This window comes from Protopterus annectens, chromosome 2.part2 (genome assembly GCF_019279795.1).
Source record: "Protopterus annectens isolate FY-2018-M chromosome 2.part2, PAN1.0, whole genome shotgun sequence".
NCBI classification, from domain to species: Eukaryota; Metazoa; Chordata; order Ceratodontiformes; family Protopteridae; genus Protopterus; species Protopterus annectens.
In genome coordinates, this window is record NC_056730.1 from 1,098,794,880 (window position 1) to 1,098,820,612 (window position 25,733).

Sequence of the window (25,733 nt, forward strand, 5' to 3'; positions counted from 1 at the left end):
AGCAGACTATTTCTAAGTGGTTGTCCGAGGCTATTACCTTTTGGTACTCCCACCACAAGAAAATTGTTCCAGGCAGGGTCGAAGCCCACTTTACCAGGGCCTTGACTTCATCTGTGAATTTTGGAAAGGGTTGGACTCTAGAGTTATTCTGCAGGCAGCAGTTAGGTCCTCTCTACATACTTTTACAATGCACTACAAGCTACCTTCCTTCTCCCTGTTTAGGTCAGGCTTTGTTAGGACCATTCTCCAAGGACTGTTGTCCCTTCTCTTTCCACCTCCAAGCTGTTCTAAGCCATGATAATCTACCCATATAGCTTATACTATTGCTGTAGTGATCAATATGAAGAACATACTACAGCTGTATAAATAATAGCACCATAGCAGTTGATGTTTGAATGATCTGCTGCAGGAGCCACTCCAGCCCTCCATCACCCTTGTTTTTTGTGCATTTTTTATGGCAGGGTGTTGACATTTAATTTTTGTTGTTCGTGGCAATGTCCTCTCAGGGCTCAGCCACCCACTTTTAAATGGAATGAAAGCTCAGAAGGACTTGCCTGAGCTAACTAATGGTTTGGGTGCATGGAAGTTGCCCTAAAACTTTATAAGCTGGCAGGCAGGATGTAATCCTCATAACTCACGCTCCTGCAGCAGTGATCATTAGAACATCTGCTGTTATGGTAAATTTTTTTTCACAACTGTAGGAATGCCACAGGTAAAGGCGTACTGGCTTAGCTAGAATATGGTCTCCATCTGATTACTGCAGGCTCTAAAGTAAATGTGTTTATCACTGTCTCCCCCCAAAATGAAAATCACTGCAAAACGTTTTGAACAAGCTTACTTGGCTACCTGAGAAATAATGTGTTAACTTTCTAATCATCAGTCAGCTGTTTAAACTTACCAAGATTGATACCTTCCCCCACTAACCTCCAAATTGATCAGGGATACATTAAAGTACAGCCTAAGAAGTCTTAATCACTCCGATCCTCTCCTCCACTCCCCCCAAACTAGGCTTCATTGCACATACCATGCCTTATCAGTCCTTGGAAGTTGGTCCCAAACTGTGGGACCCCACACCCACACACTTTCTTAAAGATCATTCTTTTTTTCCCTAATTTCTAATCAGAACTGAAAGCAAATTACAAGACTCAAGGAAAATGCAACTGCTCTCTCTGTGGTCATATAACTTAACCTCCTTCTTTCTGTACTTCCTTGTACATGGTGTGCTCTAGCTACTTTACATATATATTATATACACATACATATACATACTGTGTTTTAGCATGACAACTCTTGATATCCGCTCATAACATATGTATATACTGTGATTTTTCTCAGTCACTCTGTATGTAATGTTATGTGTGTATTGTCTTTATCCATGGACAAAGACTGAAATAAGTCCAATGGGATCGGGTCTATATTATGATATTGCACGCTCAGAAGAGCGAACGACACATAATCGATCCCATGTAAGTGAAAGCTTACAACGTCGAAACCTCAGAACAGCGATTTTTTTCCAAGGGGAAAAAAAATTGCTGTTCTGAAACAAAAAACAAAAAAAAACTGCAAAACATTACATAATGTAGGGGGCTTCGCCCCCCCCCCCCATTCCCCCCCTACTTAAATATACCAACTCCAAAATCTCTCTACAGTGCCGAAAAGACAAAGTAGTGAAAACGGCCAAACGAATTCTGTCCCTATTTTGCTGTTTCGCGTTGTTCAGTTCGACAAAGATGCATTCAACAACCTGCGTCTGCGACAGCATAATAGGGAGCCAATGGGATCAATACTGACTCGCAAGTTAACATATTGAAAGTAAATAAAAATAAAACTTGTAGGATGAATGTAGTGGTGAAGACCCTTCTGATTCCAGTTTATGTAAATCTGTGCTGCATTTATCTAACTACACTTTCCAGATTTGAACATCTCATGTTAAAGCACTTATTATCTCAATTTCTAAACCTGCCTTCCAGCTGGTGAATAAAATGCTGCTGAATTCCATCCGACTTACTGTAAATTGTACAGCTTTGAGGATTGAAACATGGGTACATTTTCCTCCCCATACTCTATTATTTCTCTTTTGAGAAACTGGTCTTACTTTGACCTGACTAGGTTGCTGAATTAGAGCCTCATTTCATATCATTTGTTGTTTCACAGAGTTTAAAATCTGCTGTAACTGTGACTACAGAAATTCAGTTTGCATTTTTCTGTTGTCTTTCGGAAGCTACCAGAAACATCAAAAGTTCTGTCCACCGGAAAGCAGCAATCTAGCACCGTCAGAACAAACCTGCCTTCTCATACTGATTTGTTCTTTCAGAGAAATTAAAGTTGCAGTCCATTTTATATCCCATTCCTTGCAACTGATTGTATCTTTAGTATGTGTTACCAGATGGGGCTGGATTCATAAACGCCTACACTAAGTGTACACCATTCTGAGTGAAGAGATAACACAAGCGTAACTCCCACTTTCTTTCTCCTAGGTTTCCTGCTCATTTTCTTGCAACCTTGAATATCGAATGGGATTCATTAATGTTACCATAGTCTAATCTTTCTGAGTGAATAAACAACACAAAAACGTGGTAGGGATGTTCTTGAATACAAATCGTGTACACTTAGTGTACGTGTTCATGATTCCGGCTGTATATGTCCAAGAATGTTAGCTTTAGTAGCTATACTTTTGAGGAATTTAACTATGAAACTACACTTTCCGGACTTTGTTGTGAAATAGTACTTGTAATTCTGAGTTGCGTATTTCATTTTCCTTACATTTTTGGGGCTTTGAAACATCCATGATGTGAAAAGTCATGTGTGTATGATACAGATTATGAGCTCTTCACCCATTCTTTGAAACACACTTGTTTATTATTTCTGCATACATTTGACCAATCACTAGAAGAAAGTTGGTCATTGCACTGCAGATAACTTTACCTTTGTAGTAGTTTGACATAGAAGCTTTTTGTGTTTGTCTTTTTTTATGTGTACTACAATAAAAATAGAATCATGCTTTTTAGGCTTTAGCACTTCTTGACATTCACCTCCTACACTTGATGTCATAAAATATGCTGTTTGGAAGGAATATATGTTCCTATAACAGATAAGTCTGAGCCAATGAACCATGTAATGCATTTATTTCAGGTCACTGGATTAATATTATAAAATATAAAACTGCAACAGTAGCACATTCATTTTAAATTGAGACACACACATAAGTATGTTTTAAAAGTTTTTAATATTTTGCTTGTGGGGCAGGTGGTAATCCATTGCAAATTAGTGTCTACAGTGGTTACATATTTAGGAGTGCACATTTTGTGTGTGTGTGTGTGTGTGTGTGTCTGTATTGGGGGAAGGAGGTAAAGTATTTTGGAAAGACATTTCCCCAGAAAAAACAGTCACAGTTTTTACTGGTTTACTATCATATTCTTAAAAATGCTTCCATCGAATGACCATAATGTCAATGGAAAATGTCGATTTCTGACATACCTAAAAGGCAGATCATTGGAAATGACATACCCGAACTTCCTGGTTTGACGAGTTCGACATAGTAGGAGGTGACGTCAGTCACCCATGCTATGCACATTAACGTACCGTTACACTCAGCAGTAAATGGTATGTTAACTGTACTATTTTGCAGGGGGGCTATGCCCCCCACACCCGTGCACATTAAATATACCAACTCCGAGAACACACTGCAGTGCGGAAATTGGCTAATTCCCTGTTCCTCACTGAACTGCGACCTCCCTACACAATGTTAAACCCAAAATATTGACCACACTACCCATTTGCTGTAGTGTAGTCGATCGTTTTTGGTGCTCCATTATGCCAACTTGGAAACTGCAAGTTGACCACATGCCGGTCGACCAATGCACTTTCCAAGTTTTGATTGTAAGTCATTTTTGCCACATTATCTGTACTGAAGTTTCCACCAGTGGTGGAGTAGTTACCCAGGAAGAGGTGTTATCTAGCTGGACATTCCAGGAAGCTGCTGTTTTGCACACTGATGTCACAGTGAACTCGGAGCAGAGAGCAGCACATTTCATGTAATAGAAACCTGTGCTATTCCAGGCGTATTCCAAAGACAGTTACTCGCTATACAATCAGCGATAAAAACTATGGTAGCATATGCCTGCAGAGTGGTGCACAGGCCATCCCTTTCCCATATCTGAATACCCTTTCCCTTGCATGTACAGTACGATGAGGGTGTTCAGAGCAGTTCTGCTCTATATTCTGTATCACCCGTCTCTTTTAGGAGAGACTCGCGCTGTCTCTCTCTCTGTCTCTCTGATCAGGCAGTTTAAAAATCTTTCCATACCAGGCAGATCATGCTGACAAATTTTCTGCATTATTGGTGTGCGTTTTTAACTCTGTCTTTTGTACCTACAGAGATCAAGCACTCCCCACAACAAATACATACAGGAAAAAAACAGTGATATTCTAGTGAAACAGAGTACCACCTGAAAAAGTAAAAAAATTTGCAAACCTCCCTTGATGAGGACCTCATGAGAGATATGCCGATCCTTCTACGTGGCACACCTCATCACAAAATGTTTCTCATCCAGGAAAAAAAAGAGGTCATTGTTCCCCTCTACTTGTCAATCATTAGACCCATTATAGAGTACAACGCCCCTTTTGGTATGTACCTCACAAGACATCTACAACAACTGGAAAGGCTGCAGAAATACCTCACAAAGAGGATTACTGGCCTCAAACAGTTGCCCTACTCAGACCATCTCAAAAAACTCCAGCTTTACTCCGTCGCATATCGCCTACTCAGAGGCGATCTCTGCCTAACATACAAAGCTATGTCAAACCCAGAGCTGTTGGACATGTTCCACTTAAAGAAATTCCAATCCCTCCGAGCTACATGCTCTAGGGACCTAAACCTTGTCACTACAATAAACAGAACATACTGGAGGGATAGATTCCTGTCCCAGAGACTTCCCATATTTTAGATCAAACTACCTATCCATATCAAACAAAGCTCCTCATTAGCACTCTTCAAGAAAAATCTTGATGTTTGGATGGGAAATAGGAAATTCACCCCGGGGATCACCTCTGTGGCTCTGCTCGACAGGGGCACAGGAAAATAATTATCTTGGGTGGCGAAAGGCAGGGTACCTTTTTGGCTAGGCTTATATAGATAGGCCCTAGGGCCAATAGCCTAGTACCTACCTATGAACCCCTTAAAGGCATAAAAGTATTTAGATTTAATGTTTTTTGAATGTTTTGAATAAACAGTGACCTCTTGCATCTTTTTACAAGTTTTATCAAGTGCATTCACACCAGTATAACCAGACTCCAGTAGCTGTAGGCATGCTATCATATATTTTGCTCCATTTTTGAACTCCTTGTAACAGTATAAGTGGAGAGTCTAGCTGTTCCTTGAATCTTTCAGCTTATGAAAAAACTGATATCTGTTACATTTAGTAGTGGGTAGCAAATAACCAAATAAAGTTTAATCGAAAAAGGAAGCATGCCCCACATCAGATGTATATTGGAAAAAACAGAGGGAATCTGATAGAGTATAATCTGAAAAAATACAAGCCTGTATGCATTTTCTGGTGGAGTTGTTTACTTTTTTGGTTTGAACTTTATTTAGGACCCACTTCTATCTAATGGACATTAGGCTCTTCGTAACCTGAGCTTTTTGGAGAATTGCTAGACTCTTCACTTATGTTTTACTGGCAAGGCTAGAAAAGGGAGAAAAATGTCATGTCTGCTGCTAGTGGAGTCTGGCTTTATTGGCCTGAATGCCTTTTTTGTAAAAGTACATTGTGCACTCAAGTCTTTCAGCTGGAACACTTCTGTGCTCTTAAGGGGTTATTTGTATGTCTCCTATGATGCCCTCATTAAGGGTGATTTATATTTTCCTTTTATCTACATTCCTGACATTTAAAGTTTTTCTGTTCCTGCATGACTTTGGTCCCTGTGACCTGAAGAAATATTAACACCTCTTTCGACTTGTCGGGTTACTATCAGTTTCTACAGCATGGCTTGAAACAAGTGCAGTCTTTCGCTTACCAAGTTTCTTACCTTTGGAGCTACTTACTGTGGCATTTTAGAAAGTATATTCAAAGCATTCAGACACTTGTACATCTTTAAGGGGTGATCTGAATGATGACCTCAAGGATTCTTCACTTCAGGAGCTCCCTTTTGATGTTCCTTTTTGATCAAGCTTTTAACGATATCCTGTTGTATAAGGTTTTGTTTTCAGCCACAAATATTTCATTAATAATTTGTATTTTATTTCATATTTTTTGTGGTGGTGCTCAAAGTATACACACTACAACAGAACAGATGTTGAAACTGGAAAGTGTTGCAATTGTCTACTTTACCAAATGCTGTAGAATGATTCCTTTGATTTATATCTTCTCTAAAAATACTTGAAAAACTGTCCAAAGTCTGGGCTCTCAATTGTGCAGGATTACAGAATATGGTCACTATGTTTTACTGATACTGTATAAAATTATATGGATTTTGATTTTTTCGCACTATTCCTTGCTCGTAGATAAGTTCCGTAACATAGGCCCTTGAGAAGAATTGGTTGTGTGTTTCAGAATTCTCTTTGTAGTTAGTTGTACAGTGGTAAGAATGAGTAAAGTATTTGCCGTTGGGCTCATCCTCTGCTGATGCACCTCAGGAGTCTGTACTTGGGCCTCCCTTACATTTTCCCTATTTAAAACAGAGTAGCCTAGGGTGTGTCCAGGGACATATGTGGTGTTATATGCAGATGACTTTGTGTATGTCCTTCTATTCCAGCGTTGCAGTATTCTACATGTGGGTTTACCCTTCTTCCTCCTCTCCAGTTCTTCCGGCCAGGTTTCCAAAGATTTTCAGCCTTTCTGTGTGCGTCAGATGTCTGATCTGGCAGCAGGTACGTGGGCCATAAAAGTGACGTCTGCACGCACCAACCCTCAGAACTTTTCAGCCACCAGTAGTACGCCAGGTGCTCCTTTTTCTCGCAGATGTCAGATCAAAAAAGATTCAGTCAAGTACCCCGTTGGGGATTCTTTCAGTCCTAGTTTGTTGTTTATTATAGTCTGTTAATGTCATCTGATAAGGGCAAGTGCGGTTGGCATATTCCCCACAAAGATATGCATGACCAGTGTCTCTTTTGTCTAGGCAGGGAACATGACCATGAGAACTGCGTCATTTGCTGATCGTTTGTCCCTTAGACCTTACACCACCGTTTGCAAGCCCTAAACCTGTACTTAGAGAATCGGTGCTTGAAACGGCGTTGGGAATGGAGGCCACACCCGACGCCCCTTCTTCGCCTAGGAAGAAGGCCAAGTCCTCGTGGCCTACTTCTTCTGCTGCGCCTCTACCTGCTGTACCTCAGTCTATAGCTGATGTCAGCTTGACTGAGGATCTGGCATCCGCCAATACAGATATAGCGGGTACCTCTGCGGAAACCGCAAATTCTCTAGCAGACAACATGTCCACAGAGGATTTATTGGCACCTTGTGTAGATGCCAGGGGGAAACCAACATTCAGTCAGGGTTCACTGGACACTGCCTCAGCTTTCCAGATCAGTGACTCTAGGCCTATTCCCAGCCAAACTCCAACTAGGTCTTTAAAGAAAAAACAAAAAATTAGACACCTCACTCCTACATCTGAAAGCATGCCAGATTGGCAGGCCTTCAGCCAGAGTTTGTTCAGTGCTTTTATGGCCCTTAGGCATTCAGCAGAACCCTCTGCCACTGCTTCTCCCCTCCTTAGTCCCTGACCTCCAACCCAGGAAAGGAGGGTAGAACAGCCTGAGGAAGAGGACTCTTTCCTTACTCTTCCAGATCTCATCCCCTTGGGATATGGTTCTCCTGAGGAGGGCTCTGTTGAACCTGATTCCCCTGTAGAGGATCTTACGTTTGGGGAAACTATTAATAAAATGAAAGACCACTTTAAGTGTCAATCTTCGGATATGTCTGATGTCCAGAAAAGGTTTTATGACCTTATTCAAAGGGACAGTTCCAGTCCTTCTGCTATTCCTCCTAGTTAACCTGCTTTTCTGGATGCTTTTGCCTCAACCTCTGGCTCCTTGGAGAGCAGACAGACTGTATAAAGTCCCTCAGATGGAGACATTTCTCTTTAAGTGACCTCCTGCTGACCCAGACACTATTTCCATTTCTACGGACAGAACCTCTAAACTTCTGCCTACCCCTACTATCCTCTGTGCTGATAAAGACAGCAAGACCATGGAGAGTTTGGGAAAGAAAATTTATACTTCGGCCACCCTCTCTTTTAGATCCACAAATTACCAAACACGTATGACCAAATACAAAGCCTCTAAAGAGTTAGAAGTTATCTCTGACTGTGCAGCCAAAGCCTCCCTGTCTTCCCTGATGGCACTCCTCTCTCAAGGGAATAGACACTCCCTGAGATGTAGCTATTATGCAGCTGAAGCCTCAGCCAGTTCAGCTGCATCAGCTTCAGTATCAAGAAGATACTCATGGCTGCGACTACAGCCTCTCCCGGATGACTTCAGGGCCAAACTCTTGGACGCACCTTTGAACCACTCAGCAATTTTTGGTGCAAAAGTGGCTAACCTATTCAAATCTTTACAACAGAAAGGTAAAGAATTACAGGACTTACCCTGGTCTCGCCTGTTCCCAAGTTCCAGAGGAACTACCCATCTAAGACTCAATTTATCAGGAAATCCTCCAGGCCTGCTGCTCCCCAGTCTAGTAGACCCCCTAGAAGACAGCCTCCTCAGACTAGGCCATCTCAGTCTTCCAGCCAAAGGCCTTCCCTTTCCTGATAGGGCAGGTAGCGTCTGACTGCCTGGCAAAGTTTCAGCCCCCCCATCCTCCCCCCTTTCTACCCGTCTCTCTGACCGTCACCCTGCATGGTCACTCTTTACCTCAGATAAATGGGTCCTGTCCATCCTACAGGACAACTGATTCATGTCCTGGATCATGCCTCCATCAAGGATGGGCATCCCACAGCCTCCCCCTAGTCAACTACCCCTCCTCCATCAGGTTCTACAAACCCTACTTCATCAGGGCACCGTAGAGCCAGTTCCGGCTCAAACAAAGACAAAAAGATTCTATTCCTGAATCTTTTTGGTACCCAGAAAAGATGGTCCATGGAGGCCAATTCTAGACCTGTCTCACATCAACCTCTTTCTAAAGGTCCCTACTTTCAGGTTGCTCACTCTACCTATTCTCTTTCCACTCATCCTTCCACAAGGATTCATGATAACCCTGGGCATACAGGATGCTTATCTTCACATACCTATAAAGCCCGCTTACAGGAAATACCTGAGGTTCCTGGCAGGGCCAGCTCACTTTCAGTTCTGTGCCTTGCCCTTTGGGCTTTCTACTGCACCCAGGATATTTATAAAGTACCTCGCTCTGGTCATCGCCTTCTGCAGAGAAAAGGGAATCCAGATATTCTGTTACCTAGACGATCTCCTAGTCCAGGCAAAAGACAAGGAAACTCTTCAAAGCCACTCTCAAGACCTTTTGGTTATTCTCCAGTCTCTAGGGTTCTTTATCAATTTCCCAAAGTTCCACCTCAACCCCACACAGAATATTGTCTTCCTGGGTTGCAGAATCAGGACAGACCTCATGAAGGCCTTTCTTCCAGCAGAAAAGGTGGTATCCGTTCAAAACCACCTTTTTTCTGCTATACAATCAACAGAACTGACTGCAAGGCAATTTCTGAGACTTCTAGGCTACATGGCAGCTACCATTCCTATGTTGCCCCTAGCAAGGATGCACACGAGGAAACTTCAGTGGTACCTCCGGTTGGTGTGGACACAAGACTCCCACCCAGTGGAGTTCAGGATCCCGTTGCTCCCCTGCTTACATCAGGAACCGAGATGGTGGGTGGCTGAGGTAGTCCAAAACCCAGGTCTGCTTCTGCAAGCTCCCTCTCCCTCCCAAACCATGTGCACAGATGCCTCAAACCTGGGCTGGGGAGCGACTCTGGGGAAAAGGAAGGTACAAGGTTTGTGGACAAACAGATTCAGACAAGACCTCAAAAACGTGAGAGAAATGAAGGCCATTCTCCTAGCTCTACAGAACTTCCAGCCATACCTAGAGCAGGGCCCTCTAAAGATATTCACAGACAACATCACAGTCCTGTGGTATCTCAACAAGCAGGGAGGAGACCAAGTCCTACCTCCTTTGCAGACTAGCTCTGCAGATGTGGGAACTGGCTACCTCACAGGGAATCACCCTCCAGGCAGCCTACATCCCATCCCTGCACAACTCCCAGGCAGATTATCTAAGCAGAACCACTTCAAACAACCACAAATGGATGCTGCAAAGAGCTGTTTTCCTGACTATGGTCCACAAGTGGGGTATTCCAGAGATAGACCTGTTCGCCTCCTCCATAAACAGGCAGCAGCTTCCTGGCTACTGCACCAGGACACCAGATCCCAGGCAACAGATGCCTTCTCAGTGACATGGAAGGGGAAATTCCTGTATGTATTCCCCCCCTTCCCACTGATACAAAGGGTCCTGTTTGAAAATTCAGCAGGACTCGCCCAAAATTTTGCTGGTGACCCCCTACTGGCCAAGACAGCACTGGTTCCCTCTTCTTCTTCACTTGTCCAAGGGCAATCCCCACACATTACCCCCTTCAGTGGACCTGATCACACAGAACAAGGGGACTCAGATATACCCACAGTGGCAATCCTTGCACCTCACCCTGTGGCTGATAGGATTCTGATCCCATTCAGACACCTATACAATGAAGACATGCTCACTGTCCTGCAGGAGGCCAGGAAACCCAACACAAGGAAATCCTGTCTCTCTAAATGGAAAAGGTTTTCCATTTGGTGTCACAAAAGACAGTTGGAGCCACTGGAAAGCGATATTCCTCTCATCCCGTCTTACCTGTGTGAACTTATGCAGACAGGGCTGTCATACTCTTCTGTGAAAGCACATTTGTCTGCTATCTCTGCCTGCCTTCTTCTGGACCCCCCCCCCCCTTGCATCCAGACTCCCCCACTAAACTGTTCCTCAAAGGGGTACTGAACTTGAGACCGTCCAGGAACCCCCCCCCCCCCCGGAACCTTAACTATGTATAAAAAAACTCACTCTAAGCCCCTTTGAGCCAGCAGACAAAGCTCCCATAAAATTTTGCACATGGAAAACTGTTTTATTGGTAGCCCTGACCTCAGCCAGAAGGGTCTCAGAATTGCAAGCTCTTATGACTACACCACCATTTTTAGTCTTCTACCTGGACAGGGTGACTCTCAGTACTAATCCGTCATTCACTCCCAAAGTAGTGAATGACATGTCCTTGAACCAGGCCATCCACTTGCCTACCTTCTTCCCTAACCTGCAGGGGGATAGTATGAGAGTACTTCATTCTCTAGACATCCACAGGCAACTTCAGTTTTATCTTCCTAAAACCACACCTTTTAGGAAATCTGACCAACCATTTGTCTCCTTCCACCCCAGAGCCCTGGGGAAAGCTGTGAGCAAACAGACCATCTCAGCCTGGATTTTCAGGGCCATTTCCTTCTGCTACCTACACCATGGAAAGACCTTGCATGGCAGTGTCAAAGCCCACTCCACCAGAGCCATGGCCTCTTCTGGAGCCTTTTATAATGGGTTAGACATTAACACCATACTTAAGGCAGCTACTTGGTCCTCAGTGCACACCTTCACCAAACACTACAAACTGGACCATATCTACAGAGCCTTTGCGGGGTTTGCCAGGGCTATCCTACACGGATACCTGGAAACATCATCTAGACCACCCCCCAATCCTCAGTGAGCTTTGGCACTCACCCACATGTAGAATAGTGCAGTATTGGAATAGGACATAGGAAAGTTGTGTAAAACTTACCATAATCATAGATGTCCTTCTCTTCTGTGTTGCAGTATTCCGTCCCTCCCACCTTCCCCTCATGTCAGACTGCACTTGCTCTCCTGGGTGATGCTGGACAGGCTATGCTCTTATAGGACTGGCTCCGACTGTGGCCTCTTTTAGGTTCTGAGGGCTGGTGCATGCAGACCTTACTTTTATGGCCCACGTTCCTGCTGCCACATCAGACGTCTGATGCACCCAGAGGGAATGAAAATCTTTGGAAACCTGGCCGGAAGAACTGGAGATGAAGAAGGGTAAACCCATATATAGAATGCTGCAACATGGAAGAGAAGGACATCTCTGGTTATGGTAAGATTTTACACAACCTTTCTTTCTGTCAGGCAGCAGGTAGATAATGTATGCAATGATGTGGACAGAACTGTTGAATGTTTTTCATTTGTGTTCTCCAGGAGAAGTTCTTTGTAATGTTAAATCAGTGACATATTTTGGCACCCTGCCTGCCTGTCTCAGTTTGCAGAAAAAAAAATTGATGATAAAACTTATGACTGGACAAGGCAAAACACGAAAGGGTGTGCTCCTTTTATTTTTTTTCTCCCCACTCTGTTGCATCAAACTGGTTTGGGTTAAATGCTGTACTGCTTAACTCATTTCCACAAATGGGAGGTTCTATGACTGAAACTTGCTTGGGCAGTGAAAACTATTCTTTTATTATTTTAAGGATTGTTGTATTTTAAATGTAGTCCTGATTAATGAACATAATGACTTTTTGTCCATTAGCGGATGTTGCCAGGTCCATGGGAGCAAAAGTAGTGATTGCCATCGATGTTGGCAGCCGAGATGAGACTGATCTTACAAACTACGGGGACTCCCTGTCTGGGTGGTGGTTACTTTGGAAAAGATGGAACCCGTTAGCAGAGAAAGTCAAGGTAATCTGCCTGTTCTTTTCAGAATATGAACTGTGATTCACTGGCAGTGTTTCAGGTTTAAACACTGTCCTCTCCAAAACTACTTGTAAGGAGCATGATCTGACTGTGTTTGGTTGTAATACTTAATTTAGTTTGCACAGCTTTAGAGTAATAATTCAGATGTCAGCTATAAGAATTATTGCTGCAGGATGCAAGGTGGTTTGGTCCAAAGTTTTGTAACAGTGTGATGAGCATGTGCATGCATGAGTCATTGTCATCTCAAACTCTGTCCATTGGGGGAGCCCACTTGAAACAGACTGTACCAACTATTCAGATCAGTTTTTTTGCACTTGAAGTCAGCTGTTGTTCTGTTGTATTTCAGTAGTTTGTTGATCATTCACAGACTTTTGGATCTTGGTGATACTACATACTGCTTTCTGATATAAAAAATGTCTTGTAAGTAAGGAAAATTTGTTTAGTGTTTTGCTGATTACTAATCATATTTTATTTTAAAAATGCAAATGATTTTGCAGGTGCCACACACACCCTTTTCATCTATTTATTTATTTTATTTTATTTAACATTTGTTTATCGGGAAAGTTCGACTGGACACAGGTCCTTTTTCAGCAGAGGCCCGGAGAAAAAAGCTCCACGAGTAACAGTAAATTTTCATTCACACATTACAATAATCAAAAGGTATAAAGTAAACAAAATGTAGTGTACATAAAAACATACAATTTTGTTACATCTTGACAACAAAACCTAGGCTTTGAACATAGCTAGTATTTGTAGGCATGACTTATGTCAAGAAAAAAGGTTAAGAAAGGTCAGTAGGAACAAAGGATTAAACACCGGGGGAGAAGTTGGATATGTTTTGGGTATACTTTTCATCTTGGATATTTATTTTGTCTTCATGGAAGATTGTGAGGATTTTTTTATTTTATTTATACATTTTATTTCTTTTCCAGAGTGATTTAGGAAAGTTGTAATTCATCTAAAAGAGACTTTTGTAAATGGCAGACAAGAAATAAAGACAGAAAAGTTTATAAATTTGTAGGTTCACAAGTAAATAGTAGGCTAGCTGCCCTTGTGGGACATTTTAAGCTTAGCCAGTTTCCTTTTTGTGCTCATTTGGTTAGAGATTAGCCTTACCTATCTCATGGTTGATATTTATATTTTATCCCTAATGAGAATAACTGGAATCATATTAGAGATAATTTAAGCGAACCCATGAATGTGGTAAAGCATTTAAGGAGCTGTCTATGTCTATTAGTAGTATAGGGGCAGTTCTGGGGTAAAGTCATTATCCTTGAGTATGACATGATTGAACTTTATTTTATTTGGATGGGGGAGTCTGTTCCAGAGCAGCGGTATCCTCTGTGAGATATAACTTCCCTCCAAACCATTTTGTTTATTGTTACAGAAGAGGTTTAGATCCCTAGGCCAAATATTTCTGATGTCATTTGACTTGTCCTTTTCTCAAGACCAAAACTAGAACTAAAAGCCCCGAGTGCTGTCATCCTTTGCCCCTACATGTCCCTCTTCATTACACATTTTTTAACCTTCAGATGTCTCTTAACCTCTTCTTTGGCCACCTAGTTCTCATCCTCACTGAAGTCATCCCAGACACCTTGCATTCCCTTTTGTTAGTTTCACCAGGCTGTGGATTGTGATTCATTACTGAGACTAAGCAGAAATTCCTTAGAATTCCAAGAGCAGAATAAGTTATTTCTTACTCTTATTTCATGGAATTGCACTTCTATCATGCTTGTAATTGTGCTATACATTTAATCTATTACATTTTGCACTGTTATAAAGCTTTTTTTTACTGTTTCATTAAATTTATGTACTGTTTTAACTGTATTTTTTATTGTTAGATACTGTTTCATTACTCTAATTGCATGTTTACTGAATTACTTAACTGTAAACTGCTTTTTCATACTGAGAGTTGTATTTTCTGTTTGTGAGTGCTCTATCCGTGCTCTTCTGTGCATTTTTGATTTTTCAAGGTATTTGTGTTCTAGTCAGGTGTTATATAACTGATTTGTTTGCAGTTAAAAGCATTCTCTAGAGTTTCCTTGCTCCTTTATCTGTTTAAAACTTTCATTTAGTGGCTACAACTAGTAGCTGTGATAGTTCCCCCCACCATTGTTGTCTTGTTCTTATACTTGGTGGCTTTGCAGTTGCCTGCCCATACTGTATATTTGATCTGGGACACTTCTCCCAGTCTAGTGTCATTAGTTCATTCTATTCTAATAGAGAGAGAACATTTATGAAGGCCACCTCACTTAGATTCTTAACCTTGAATTAACTTCTGTTCCAGCTTTCTCCTTTTCCACTTTACTAATAAAAAAAAAAAAAAAAAAAAAAAAAAAAAAAATTCTAAGCTTGTTTCTGCCCTTTCCTGTAACGAGTCTAGTCCAGATACAGATTTGCTGTATCCAAGACTGTTTGTAAGCTCCTGAGCCACCAAGCCTTTCTGTGTTGGAGGGACGCCTTCTAGCTTATCAGTGGAAGTGGTAAGCACTAGGTAACCTATCTACCGCATAAGGAGTGGTTTCTGGCCCAGAAGTTGTAGTTATTGGCCGTTTGGACAGTTTTTCCATCTCTCTCAACTTTCTGATTTAAAAGCCCACATTTGCACTTGTTTCGTCCCTTTCCTGTAACTAGTGTAGTCCAGATACAGATTTGCTGTATCCAGGACTGTTTGTAAGCTCCTGAGCCCCCTCAAGCCTTACTGTGTTGGAGGGAAGCCTTCTAGCTTATCGGTGGGAATGGTAAACCCTAGGTAGCCTATCTACCACAAGAGGAGTGGTTTCTGGCCCAGATTTGTGGTTTATTGGCCTTTTGGGCAGTTTCCTTCATCTCTTTCAACTTTCTGACTTAAAAGCCTGTGCTTGCGCTTGTTTCCCCCCTTTCCTGTAACTAGTCTAGTCCAGATACAGATTTGCTGTGTCCAAGACTGTAAGCTTCTGAGCCTCCCAAGCCTTTCTGTGTTGGAGGGAAGCCTTCTAGCTTATCAGTGGGAGTGGTAAGCACTAGATAGCCTATCTACCACAAGAGGAGTGGTTCTTGGCCCAGAAATTGTAGTTTATTGGCCGATTGGACAGTTTTTCCATTTCTCTCAACTTTCCGGTTTAAAAGCCCGTGTTTGCTCTTGTTTGCCACCTTTCCTGTAACTAGTGTAGTCCAGATACAGACTTGCTGTATCCAGGATTGTTAGAAAGCTTCTGAGCGGTGCCAGAGCCTTCTCTTCAAATTTTCCCTTAGATCAACTAGTTCTCTCCTCTCCTGCACGTATACTAGCTTATTAGTCTAGCACTTTACCAGACTTCTTGTAGCAAATATTGTATCACACAAGTGCTGCCAGCACTAAACGTTCTACAAGGAAACAGATCTAGTACTTGTTATCAATGCCCACACCACCAGGCATGTCTAAAGGTCAGTTCCCTGTGCTTTCTCCTATTAACCTGGTGAACTTGGGCATCCTAAGGCAATGTAGCAACTGCCTCGTACATTGACAACCCTCTCCTCTTACCTTACAACATTCAGACTTGCGAGAGATGCACTTATATATCCAAATTGGAAACCACGCACTCTCCAGCCAAGACTGGAATAGCTGGTCAGGAGGAGAAGGTCAACACTTGCACCACACCACATGGAACACATAGCCCTCCGGTACACACAGCAGCACTGCCTTCACATAAAAACACAAACCACACACCCACCATCACGGAGGTTGTCAATAAAAATAACACTCCACCACCACAACACAACACTAATCACGAGACACATAACTCTCCTAAACAGTGTGCCAGTCAACCAAAGCCACTAAGCCAAAACAGCATGCCTAACACACTAGTCATAGGTGACTTGATAGTTAGGCACACTGATGTCCCACTCACTAGGTTGAATAAGGAGAAAGTAACAGTCAGCTGTCTGCCAGGTGCCAGGATCCGACACATAATGCATGCACTCAGGTCACTCAACAACAGGTACAAATATGACTGTCATTGTACATGTGGGTGTGAATGACCTGAGACGTACCTCCCTGGACTACATGAAAAGAGACATGATGGAGGAGCTCTCGGATTATGTAGCCCAGGCGGGTATGACCCTAGCCCTGAGCAGCATCCTACCATCACCCAGAATGATACCACAGTACAAGCAGAAAATGTTTGATTTCAACAATTGGCTAAGTTTCTGGTGTTATTCTAAGGGGGTCCAGTATCTGTCTGCCTGGGGTGACATGATTGACAGACCTCAATGCTTTGCCAGAGATGGCCTGCATCTGTCACCCCTGGGCTTCCGGATACTGGCCAAGGCTGTTGCCACCACTATAGTGCCTTTTTTAGGTGGTGTTCCAAAGGCCAAATTACCACCGTAACAGCTACAAACAAATGCAATCTGAAGGTCGTGTTGCTCAACGTTAGAACTCTAAATCTCAAAATGCACTTGCTTGAGGCACTCCTTAAAATGGAGAACATTGACAGTTGTGCTGTAGCAGAGACCTGGTTCAAGGCAGCAGAAAGCACCCCTGCACTACCACATTATAACTCATTCCACACCTTTCGGCTCCAGAACTTAGACCGAAGCTCCAAAGGCGGTGGTGTTTCCATATTCATAAAGGATGCGCACACCTCCAGACTGGTGGCCCAACATAACGTATCAGAGATACTTCAAGTGCAGCTAACATTGGGTAAGACAGTGATTCAGTTTGTAGCTTGCTATAGGTCCCCAACCATGTCCCAAGACTTGCACTCCACGTTCCTAAGCACCCTGGAGAATATTAGGGTTCACCCTAACACTCTCCTACTAGGCGACTTCAACTATCCCTCCATTGACTGGGTAAACTACTCATGTACCAATACACTTGCCCAACGTTTCCTGGAGTTCATTAATTCTAATGCCCTGGATCAGCTTGTTCTTACCCCCACTAGAGGTAGCAACATCCTTGACTGGTCATTACTAACATGGGCGACCGTTGCTGTACACCAATAGTCAGCTCCTCCCTGGTTAGATCCGACCACAAACTAATCATCTTGGAAATCCACATCCCTCCCACCTCACCCCAGCAAAGGTAACCACCATGAAAACTTCTCCAAAGCTAATTTTGGGATCCTAAAAACAGAGGTGGCTAACTTCACGGCACCCATGCAAATGGAGAATAGTTGCGTGACTGCAGAATCATACACCAATGCACTGCAAGAACACGTCCACAAATACATGGATCTCGCCATACCCAATAGAGCCAAGACTCTCTCCTCCCAAAAAAGGAAGCCAAGCTAGTGGTCCCCTGCCATAAACAAACTCTACAACAGAAGGAGGAAACTGATGCGGAATAAGGTGAAGTCTCAAGACTGAAAAAACTCCCTTATCTGCCTCAACAAAAAGTTGAGATCCCTCATCATATCCTCTAAAGCTAGGTTTGAAAATAGAATTGCAGCAGATAGTAAAGACAACCACAAGGTCTTCTAAAGTTATGTAAAGAATCTCTACGGCAAAACTCAGATTTGCTCTGAGCTACTGCACAATGATACCTTCTATACCGAGCCAACAGATATTGCCAGTATACTGGCTGACAGATTCAGTGCCAACTCTACCCCCTCTCCCCCAAAGGACCAATCACAATACCAGTAGCTTGCCAGGCACCCAGTATTACTGCTGCACAGATTAAAATGGCACTGTCCAAGGCCAAGAATACAGCTTCTGTGGGACCTGACAATATCCCTGCTTGTGTTTTACATGAACTACAGAGTGAATTGGCACCTCACCTGTGTGCCCTGTTCAATCACAGCCTCACCTCAGGCTTTGTCCCTGCTGAATGGCGCACTGCTACAGTCATCCCTCTCCACAAAGGAGGAGTGACTACAGACCCTGGGAACTATCGCCCCATTAGCCTGACGAGTCTGATATGCAAAGCTATGGAATTCATCATCATGGACCTAATAAACCAAGGACATAGGGAATCTTCAAACTCTGTATTCCACACAGTTTGGTTTTGTGAAGGATAGATCATGCCTGCTCAACTTGGTCGACGACTTTGTGTCAGTCACCAGAGCTGTGGATGAAGGCAAGGTGGATCATACAACCTACCTTGATCTGGCCAAGTCTTTTGATAACATTCCCCACTCAGGAATCTCAGAAAAACTCACTAAGCTTGGCATCAACCCCTATATCACTAGGTGGGTTGCAAACTGGCTCACAGATAGAACCCACAGTGTGAAAGTAGCTGACTCCAAGTCAGACTGCAGATTAGTCATGAGTGGAGTCCCACAGGGTTCGGTCCTGGGTCCACTCCTGTTTGGTATCTACTTCTCTGAAGTTCAGGGCAACACGAAGGGACTCTAGCTGACAAGGTTCGCAGACGATTGCAAGTTGGGAGGTATTAACTCCCCAGGTGATGTTGACATCCTACAGAATGGCCTCACTGTGGCCAACGACTGGTGTCAGAACCATGGCCTTAAGCTCAGTGCCAAAAAATGTGTCATCATCCCCTTTGGGAAAAACCCGGTTCCCATGAATTACCGCATTGATGGTAGTCCACTGAACACAGAAGGCATTATAAGAGATCTGGGAGCACAGGTTGACAGCAGCCTCTCTTTTGATCACCACATTGCCACTGCGATCAGAAGGTCCTTCCATGTGGCAATCTCATTACTGAGGGTTTTGCATCCAGGAAGAAATAGGTCATTGTCTCCCTGTATTCTTCCCTCATTAGGCTAGTCATCAAGTACAATGCCCCACAAAGAGGATCCTAGGCCTTAAAACACTTGTCCTATATGGACAGACTAAAAAAACTCCCAACTATTCTCTGTCTCAAATCGCCTACTTAGAGGCGATCTCTGAGTGACTTACAAATCCATGTCTGATCCAGCTCTGTTAGAAATGCTACATCTAAAGAAATCCCAGTCCCGCCACACCACATGCTCCAGGGACCTCAACCTCATTACCACAATTAACAGAACATACTGGAGGGGCAGGTTCATAACCCAGAGACTGCCCATGCTATGGAACAGACTTCCCATACATGTCAAGCAGAGCACCTCGCTGACCTTCTTCAAGAGAAATCTTGATGAGTGAATGGGAAACAGAAAATTCACCCCGGGGATAACACCAGCGGCTCTACTCGACAGAGGCACTGGGAACTAAGGTTGGGTGGCACTATGCTAGGGTAATCCAATGGCTAGGCTTGTAAAGGTCCCAGGGCCATTAGCCTAGTACACACTTATGAACCTCCCAGCCCTTTTTCCTCCAATGTAATCCAGTGTTTTACTGTTTTATGCTTCACCCAAATTGAATGTACATCAGTCTTACCCTCATTGTTTATGACCAGTATTTTCCCCACAGCAAAAATGCAGAAAGCCCATGTTCTCTCCACTGTTTTATCATGTGCCTGCTGTCAGATTCATTTTTACAAACCATGATCTCTGTGTATATGTTCAATCCCCCAACTTATGCAAGTTGCCTACCTTCTGTGTCTCAACAACTTTTTGTTTGGGGCGGGGGGAAGGGTGTCCCCTTACTTCATCCAGACATCCTTACCAGTGCATCACATCTGTCACTTGGTCTACCAGCTACTTTGATTCTGCCCTGGTCTTTCATTGTTTTTTTGCCAGGGCCAGCATGTATTTTAAGGACATTCCGGGGGAACGGTTCTGTCATTACATCAGCCAGGGTGTTTTTGGTATGACTTACTGTATCCCCCCAGAGCTTGTTTGTGGTAATCCTTACACTCAGTTTTTACCTCCAACCCTTCATAAATTAGCCCAGTCATTCTATTGGGGAATGCAAATGCTGTTGTTTCTCTATTCATAAAATCCCAGCTGACTGTATTGGATGCTTTCAGTGCATGGAGACTTGGCCAACATCCTGCTTCCTTCTGGATCATCTTTATTCTTTTAATGTTGCCAAATGTTTTCTTCCCAATCAAAAAAAAAAAAAAAACATCCACACTGATCCATATCAGTCAATTTTGGCAGCACCCTTGCCATTCTCTAAGCTACTGTAAACATAAACACTTTATAGTCATAGTTTAAAATTGAAACATGTCTATATGAAGCTGGGCCTGAAAGGTTTTTACCCTCTGACTAGTGCAGCCACCATAGCTTTCTTCCAAGATGTTGTCACTTCCCTATCCTCTTGTAAACACAGTTAACTCATTACAACAGAGTGACGCCTCCAGGTACTTGTGTAGTTACATCCTACTGACACCTCTAGGCATCAAGTATTGATTGTTCATATTTTCATTAATAATTCCAAAACCATACTACTTGCAAAGTATTGAAAGATTTCATCTTAAAGCTTGCACAATGGCAAACACAACTGTATTGATATGGGACCTATGTGTAGTGTAGGTAAACAGATATTAATTGTTGCTCATATAATATTTACTTATATTGTCATAAATTTCATATTTTTCTAAATGTCTCCACAACCAACTAATGCAGATAGACCTGCTTAGTCTCATATGAAAGCTCTCAGCTGTATGAACAAAACCCGATGACAGTGTATGTGTAACTTGAGAGGTTGCTGTTGTATTGTAAATTGTTTACAAAATATTGCAAACATAATAGTTACTGCATTTACTATAATTTATAAACTTCTGTTTAAGACCAAGAATCTAAAGAATACTACCACTATAAAAGCATTTTGTGCTGAAGAGTTTGAAATTTACACATCTTTAGTAACATCTATGGTTCTAGAAATATGAACATTTTTCTTGAAATTAAAGAACATAATTTTAGTCTTTCAAAAACCTTAAGCTCCACCTATTGGAAGTTAAAGCACAAGCTTCCAGAGCTCCATTGGAGGTAGTGAGTTAAACGAACCCTTCCAGATATTCATCACGTTCTTGGAGGGCATGAGTTAAACAAACCCTTCCAGATATTCATCACGTTCTTGGAGGGCATGAGTTAAACAAACCCTTCCAGATATTCATCACGTTCTTCACTCATGCTTCCAATCCTCCACAGGAGTACCATCTGTTCCTAAACGTTTCCCTGTTCATTGATTGTACATCACCATTTTTATCTTATCGCTTCCTGTTTTAGCTTCTTATTGCTGAGCCTCATCTTCCTCTAACCTTGACATATTTAATTCTTCTGTAAATATTGCCATGTGTGTGTTTTCTCAGTTTCCACATTCCTCTGTTGACAACATTTCACAAGTATGTCTAATACTTCTTATCTCGGGCTCCCTAAGTTGGGCTATGACCCTATCTGTTTTCTGCTGCCTAAGCTGTTGTTAAAAGTTTGTGCGCTCTAGAATTGTTACCAAAGCTCGTTATTTAACAGTAACCTTTCTAAACTCCTGGATGTTATTTTCCCTTTAGCATTCTGCAGTTGCTCCTTTTCTTCCTGTTCTTTGAGATTCCCCTTAATTTTCGTTACTTTAACCTTTGACCACCCCTCTAAATAATCCATTCTGTTCTTTCTCACACGTCTTTCTCTTTTATTTCTGTCCTCTTTTAAATGCCATTTCATTTGTATCCAACTCACTAGCTATCACTTTTGAAGACGTTCCTTCTCTAATAATTTTCAAATCATTTCAACTGTGCATTTCTTACAATTCTTTTTTTTTTTAACATTTAAGTATGAACATACAAGTGTCACATTTTCACTTTATTATCCTGCATTTTAATCTTAGTTTTTATTGGTGCCTGATCTAAAGTAGGTATTGGATATGTCAGACATTTCAGTTACATGCATATGCTCTTGTGAAATATGATTTCTGCTCAATATTGCCTTCTTATTGTACCTTTAGGAATAATGTGTAAATGCTATGTGAGATTTTGCTATTAAATTCACATCTTCCATTCCAAGCATTCTGTTAGATTTATTCAGAAATGTACACTTTTTTGTTATATTTTCCCTTCTAGGTTCCCTGTATATTACCCTCACTATTGCAAATCAGGTTCCAGTCTCCACCAATAAATAATATTCCCTGCTGTAAACTGATTATTTCGCCCAAAACTTAAGTTCCAGGGCATCAGTTTTTGATGGCATAGAAGTACATTCCCTTCCAGTAATCCCATACTGCCACAAATCTGCCTTTGTCCTCTTTCCTCTTCTATCACTATTGTAGTCCTTCTGAAATTACTATTATTACTCCATTTTTGCTTTGTCCCTTTTATTATCCTGAATATCCATCCTGAAATCCTTTCTTTGTCAGATTCACATGCTTATTTCATTTTAATTTCATTCATTCAGGCGAGACATTCAGGTATTCTAGCAGCCTACCTTAATATCATACCACCACTTATATCTGCAATATTATCCACCAACTTTGTTGATTCCTGCAACAAGACTCAAATATCCTTTCGCTTAGCTATTACACCTCCAAAACGTATGAAAATTTTAAGTAGCTCATCTTTAATTAGTTCTTATATCTGCTTTGCACCCACTGCATGAGATGTCCTATATAAATTATGCTAGCTGAAAACTACACATATGGAATGTTCTCATGCATATACTCTGTATTGCTTGTATAATACCTTTGATTTGAGAATGATTACTTGTGTACTGTTTTTTTCACCAGTTGTATAAGCTGCCAATATTATGTACTAAATGTCTCTATTAATGTAAATTCTGTATCGTATGTGAAATGTCTTATAAGTGGAGCTTTTTTTCCATGGGACTACACTGAAAATGGGCACTTCTGGCACAGCTGGACCATCCCGGTAAACAAATGCAAGTAAATAAATGAATACATTTATATTCAGATATGTCTCTTGCAACATTTGCCACTTAAAGTTCTTTATATAATTCAATACTCGTTGCTTTTTTCTGTAACTGTAAGGGCATTTACCTAGCCATGCAATCCAACCCAGTTGTGACCTAGTGTATTGTGGGCATTTATTAGGAGGAGAAATTTCTAGAGATTATGGAGAGATATATTAGTTTGGGTATTACTGTCTGCCTCTGTCAGAGACATGGGGGGGCAGACCTGGGGTAAATTTCCCGTTTTACATCTATTGGTCAAGGTTACAGTTAAATAGGGTTATTGGTGGACTCTGCTTTATATGGATGGGGAACCTGTTCCAGAGCATGGAAGATCCTCTGAGGCAGATATTTCACTAACATGTCTTATTTATGTCACAAACAAAATTTAAAACGTCTAATTGTGGTTCACTGTGTAATGCCTTTATCCCCAAACTCTTGTCCAGATTCAACTTTCTTTGACTTGCATACTTAAACTTATCATTCCTTCTGAAACTTTGAGCAACAAGGCTTCTCTGTGAGTCTTAGTTCATTGCTACAGCTTTCACGTATTCCATTGTAATTCCTTTCTCATGTAAGCCCTCTGAAGTGTTCTTTAGAATGTCTTCCTGTGCCTCTCTTGCATTTTTCAAGGATCCACCTTGGTGCTACTTTCACAGGTAATTCTTTTTATATTCAAATAACTGGTGCAGTTCATCGCCCACTATGACATGCAGCAATATCTTGCAAACATTCACAAGGGAATCTGGAATAAGGTTTTATTCCTATTTCTTATCTCAAAGATAGCATAGGTAAAGGGGGTTCTGACTGATCCTGAACTTGACTTAAAAATGTCAGCCTTTGGATAATGTATTTGACGTTTTGCTTAGTCACAGTGCTGGTTTTGATGCTCCTGTTTAGTCACAGTGCTGGCTTTGGTGCTCCTGCTTAGTCACAGTGCTGGTTTTGATGCTCCTGCTTAGTCACAGTGCTGGTTTTGATGCTCCTGCTTAGTCACAGTGCTGGCTTTGGTGCTCCTGCTTAGTCACAGTGCTGGTTTTGATGCTCCTGCTTAGTCACAGTGCTGGTTTTGATGCTCTGCTTAGTCACAGTGCTGGTTTTGATGCTCCTGCTTAGTCAGAGTGCTGGTTTTGATGCTCCTGCTTCCAGAGAAATTCTAGATGTGGTTGGCAGGTATGATGTAAGCCTATTGGATCATCAGAATTTGGAACTGTGTGGATGGTTTCTGTATTTTGCTTTTGTTGGCAGAATTTTCAATGTCACATGTGCCCCTTTGACCTTTCTTTTCTTCTTAAGTAAGTATTTGTCAGTGAATTAGTTCATTATGGTAGTAGAATCCCTTTAGCAGTTAAATTGCCAAGATATTTTTCAGGGAAGGTCTCTCTAACAGTAAAACATAATAGAGTTTACCCACCTTCCGTTTCCTCCGAGCTGAATAGATTTTTTTTCAGTCATCCTTGCAAGGATCTGTTGCCTTTGAGGGTGCTAACACAGGCAGTGCGGGAGTCCTATGCGTGTCCTGTATTGTTCTTAAGTCTGAAGATCACTGACCCTCATGTCACATCAGACAATTGTTTACTACATAGTGCCTCACAAAGGTAACCATTGGACTGTCTCATGGACTTCATTTTTTTATTTTGACAGTTTTCAACATACTAGTTAACATTCTTGTTCTGTACATTGATGGTTATATCTTCTTCCCTAAATCCATAAAAAAAAAAGTTTGTGGTAGACAAATAGCAGGACAGATTCATAACCCAGAGGCTCCCTTCACTCTGGAATAAAATCCCAGTCCAGGTTAGGCAGAGTCCCTCATTTCCTCTCTTCAAGAGGAATCTTGATGAGTGGATGGGAGATTGTAGGTTTAACCCAGGTATCACTTCTGTGTCACTGTTAGACAGAGGCACAGTATACTAACCTCGAAAAAGGGCATAGCAAAATAAATTTAAAATGGGTGGCGAAAGCCAAACACATTCTGGCTAGGCTTATAAATGCCCTAGGGCAGATAGCCTAGTATGAACCTATGAACCTATAAAGATTACTACGTACCATGCTTGTTTTATTTAAAGCCTAATCAGAATATTTAAATTTCCTAAAACTTGTCTGAAACTTATTAAGATTATCACATTAGGATGTGTAAATGCTCTTTTCGTCTTAATTTACCAAATTTGCTTGAAATCTGTTGACATAAATGGTCTAAAAAAGGAGGTTTCTAAGCATAAGAGTTAGAAAAGGCAGAAAAGATGGAGAGAGACAAATATAGGAAGGACAAAACAGTGATACGGTAACAGATGAACATGTGAAAATTAGGGACGGTATTTTAAATTCT

The 25,733-nt window shown here is 41.8% G+C and overlaps 1 protein-coding gene across 1 annotated transcript in view; it reads left to right on the forward strand.

Moving 5' to 3' along the window:
* PNPLA7 (patatin like phospholipase domain containing 7) overlaps positions 1 to 25,733 on the forward strand; it is a gene marked incomplete in the record, with an annotated part of 4,152,928 nt that overhangs the window by 3,573,306 nt on the left and 553,889 nt on the right. The window contains 1 exon segment of the mRNA XM_044064320.1: positions 12,556 to 12,704. Within this exon segment, the coding sequence (XP_043920255.1) occupies positions 12,556 to 12,704 (149 nt within the window).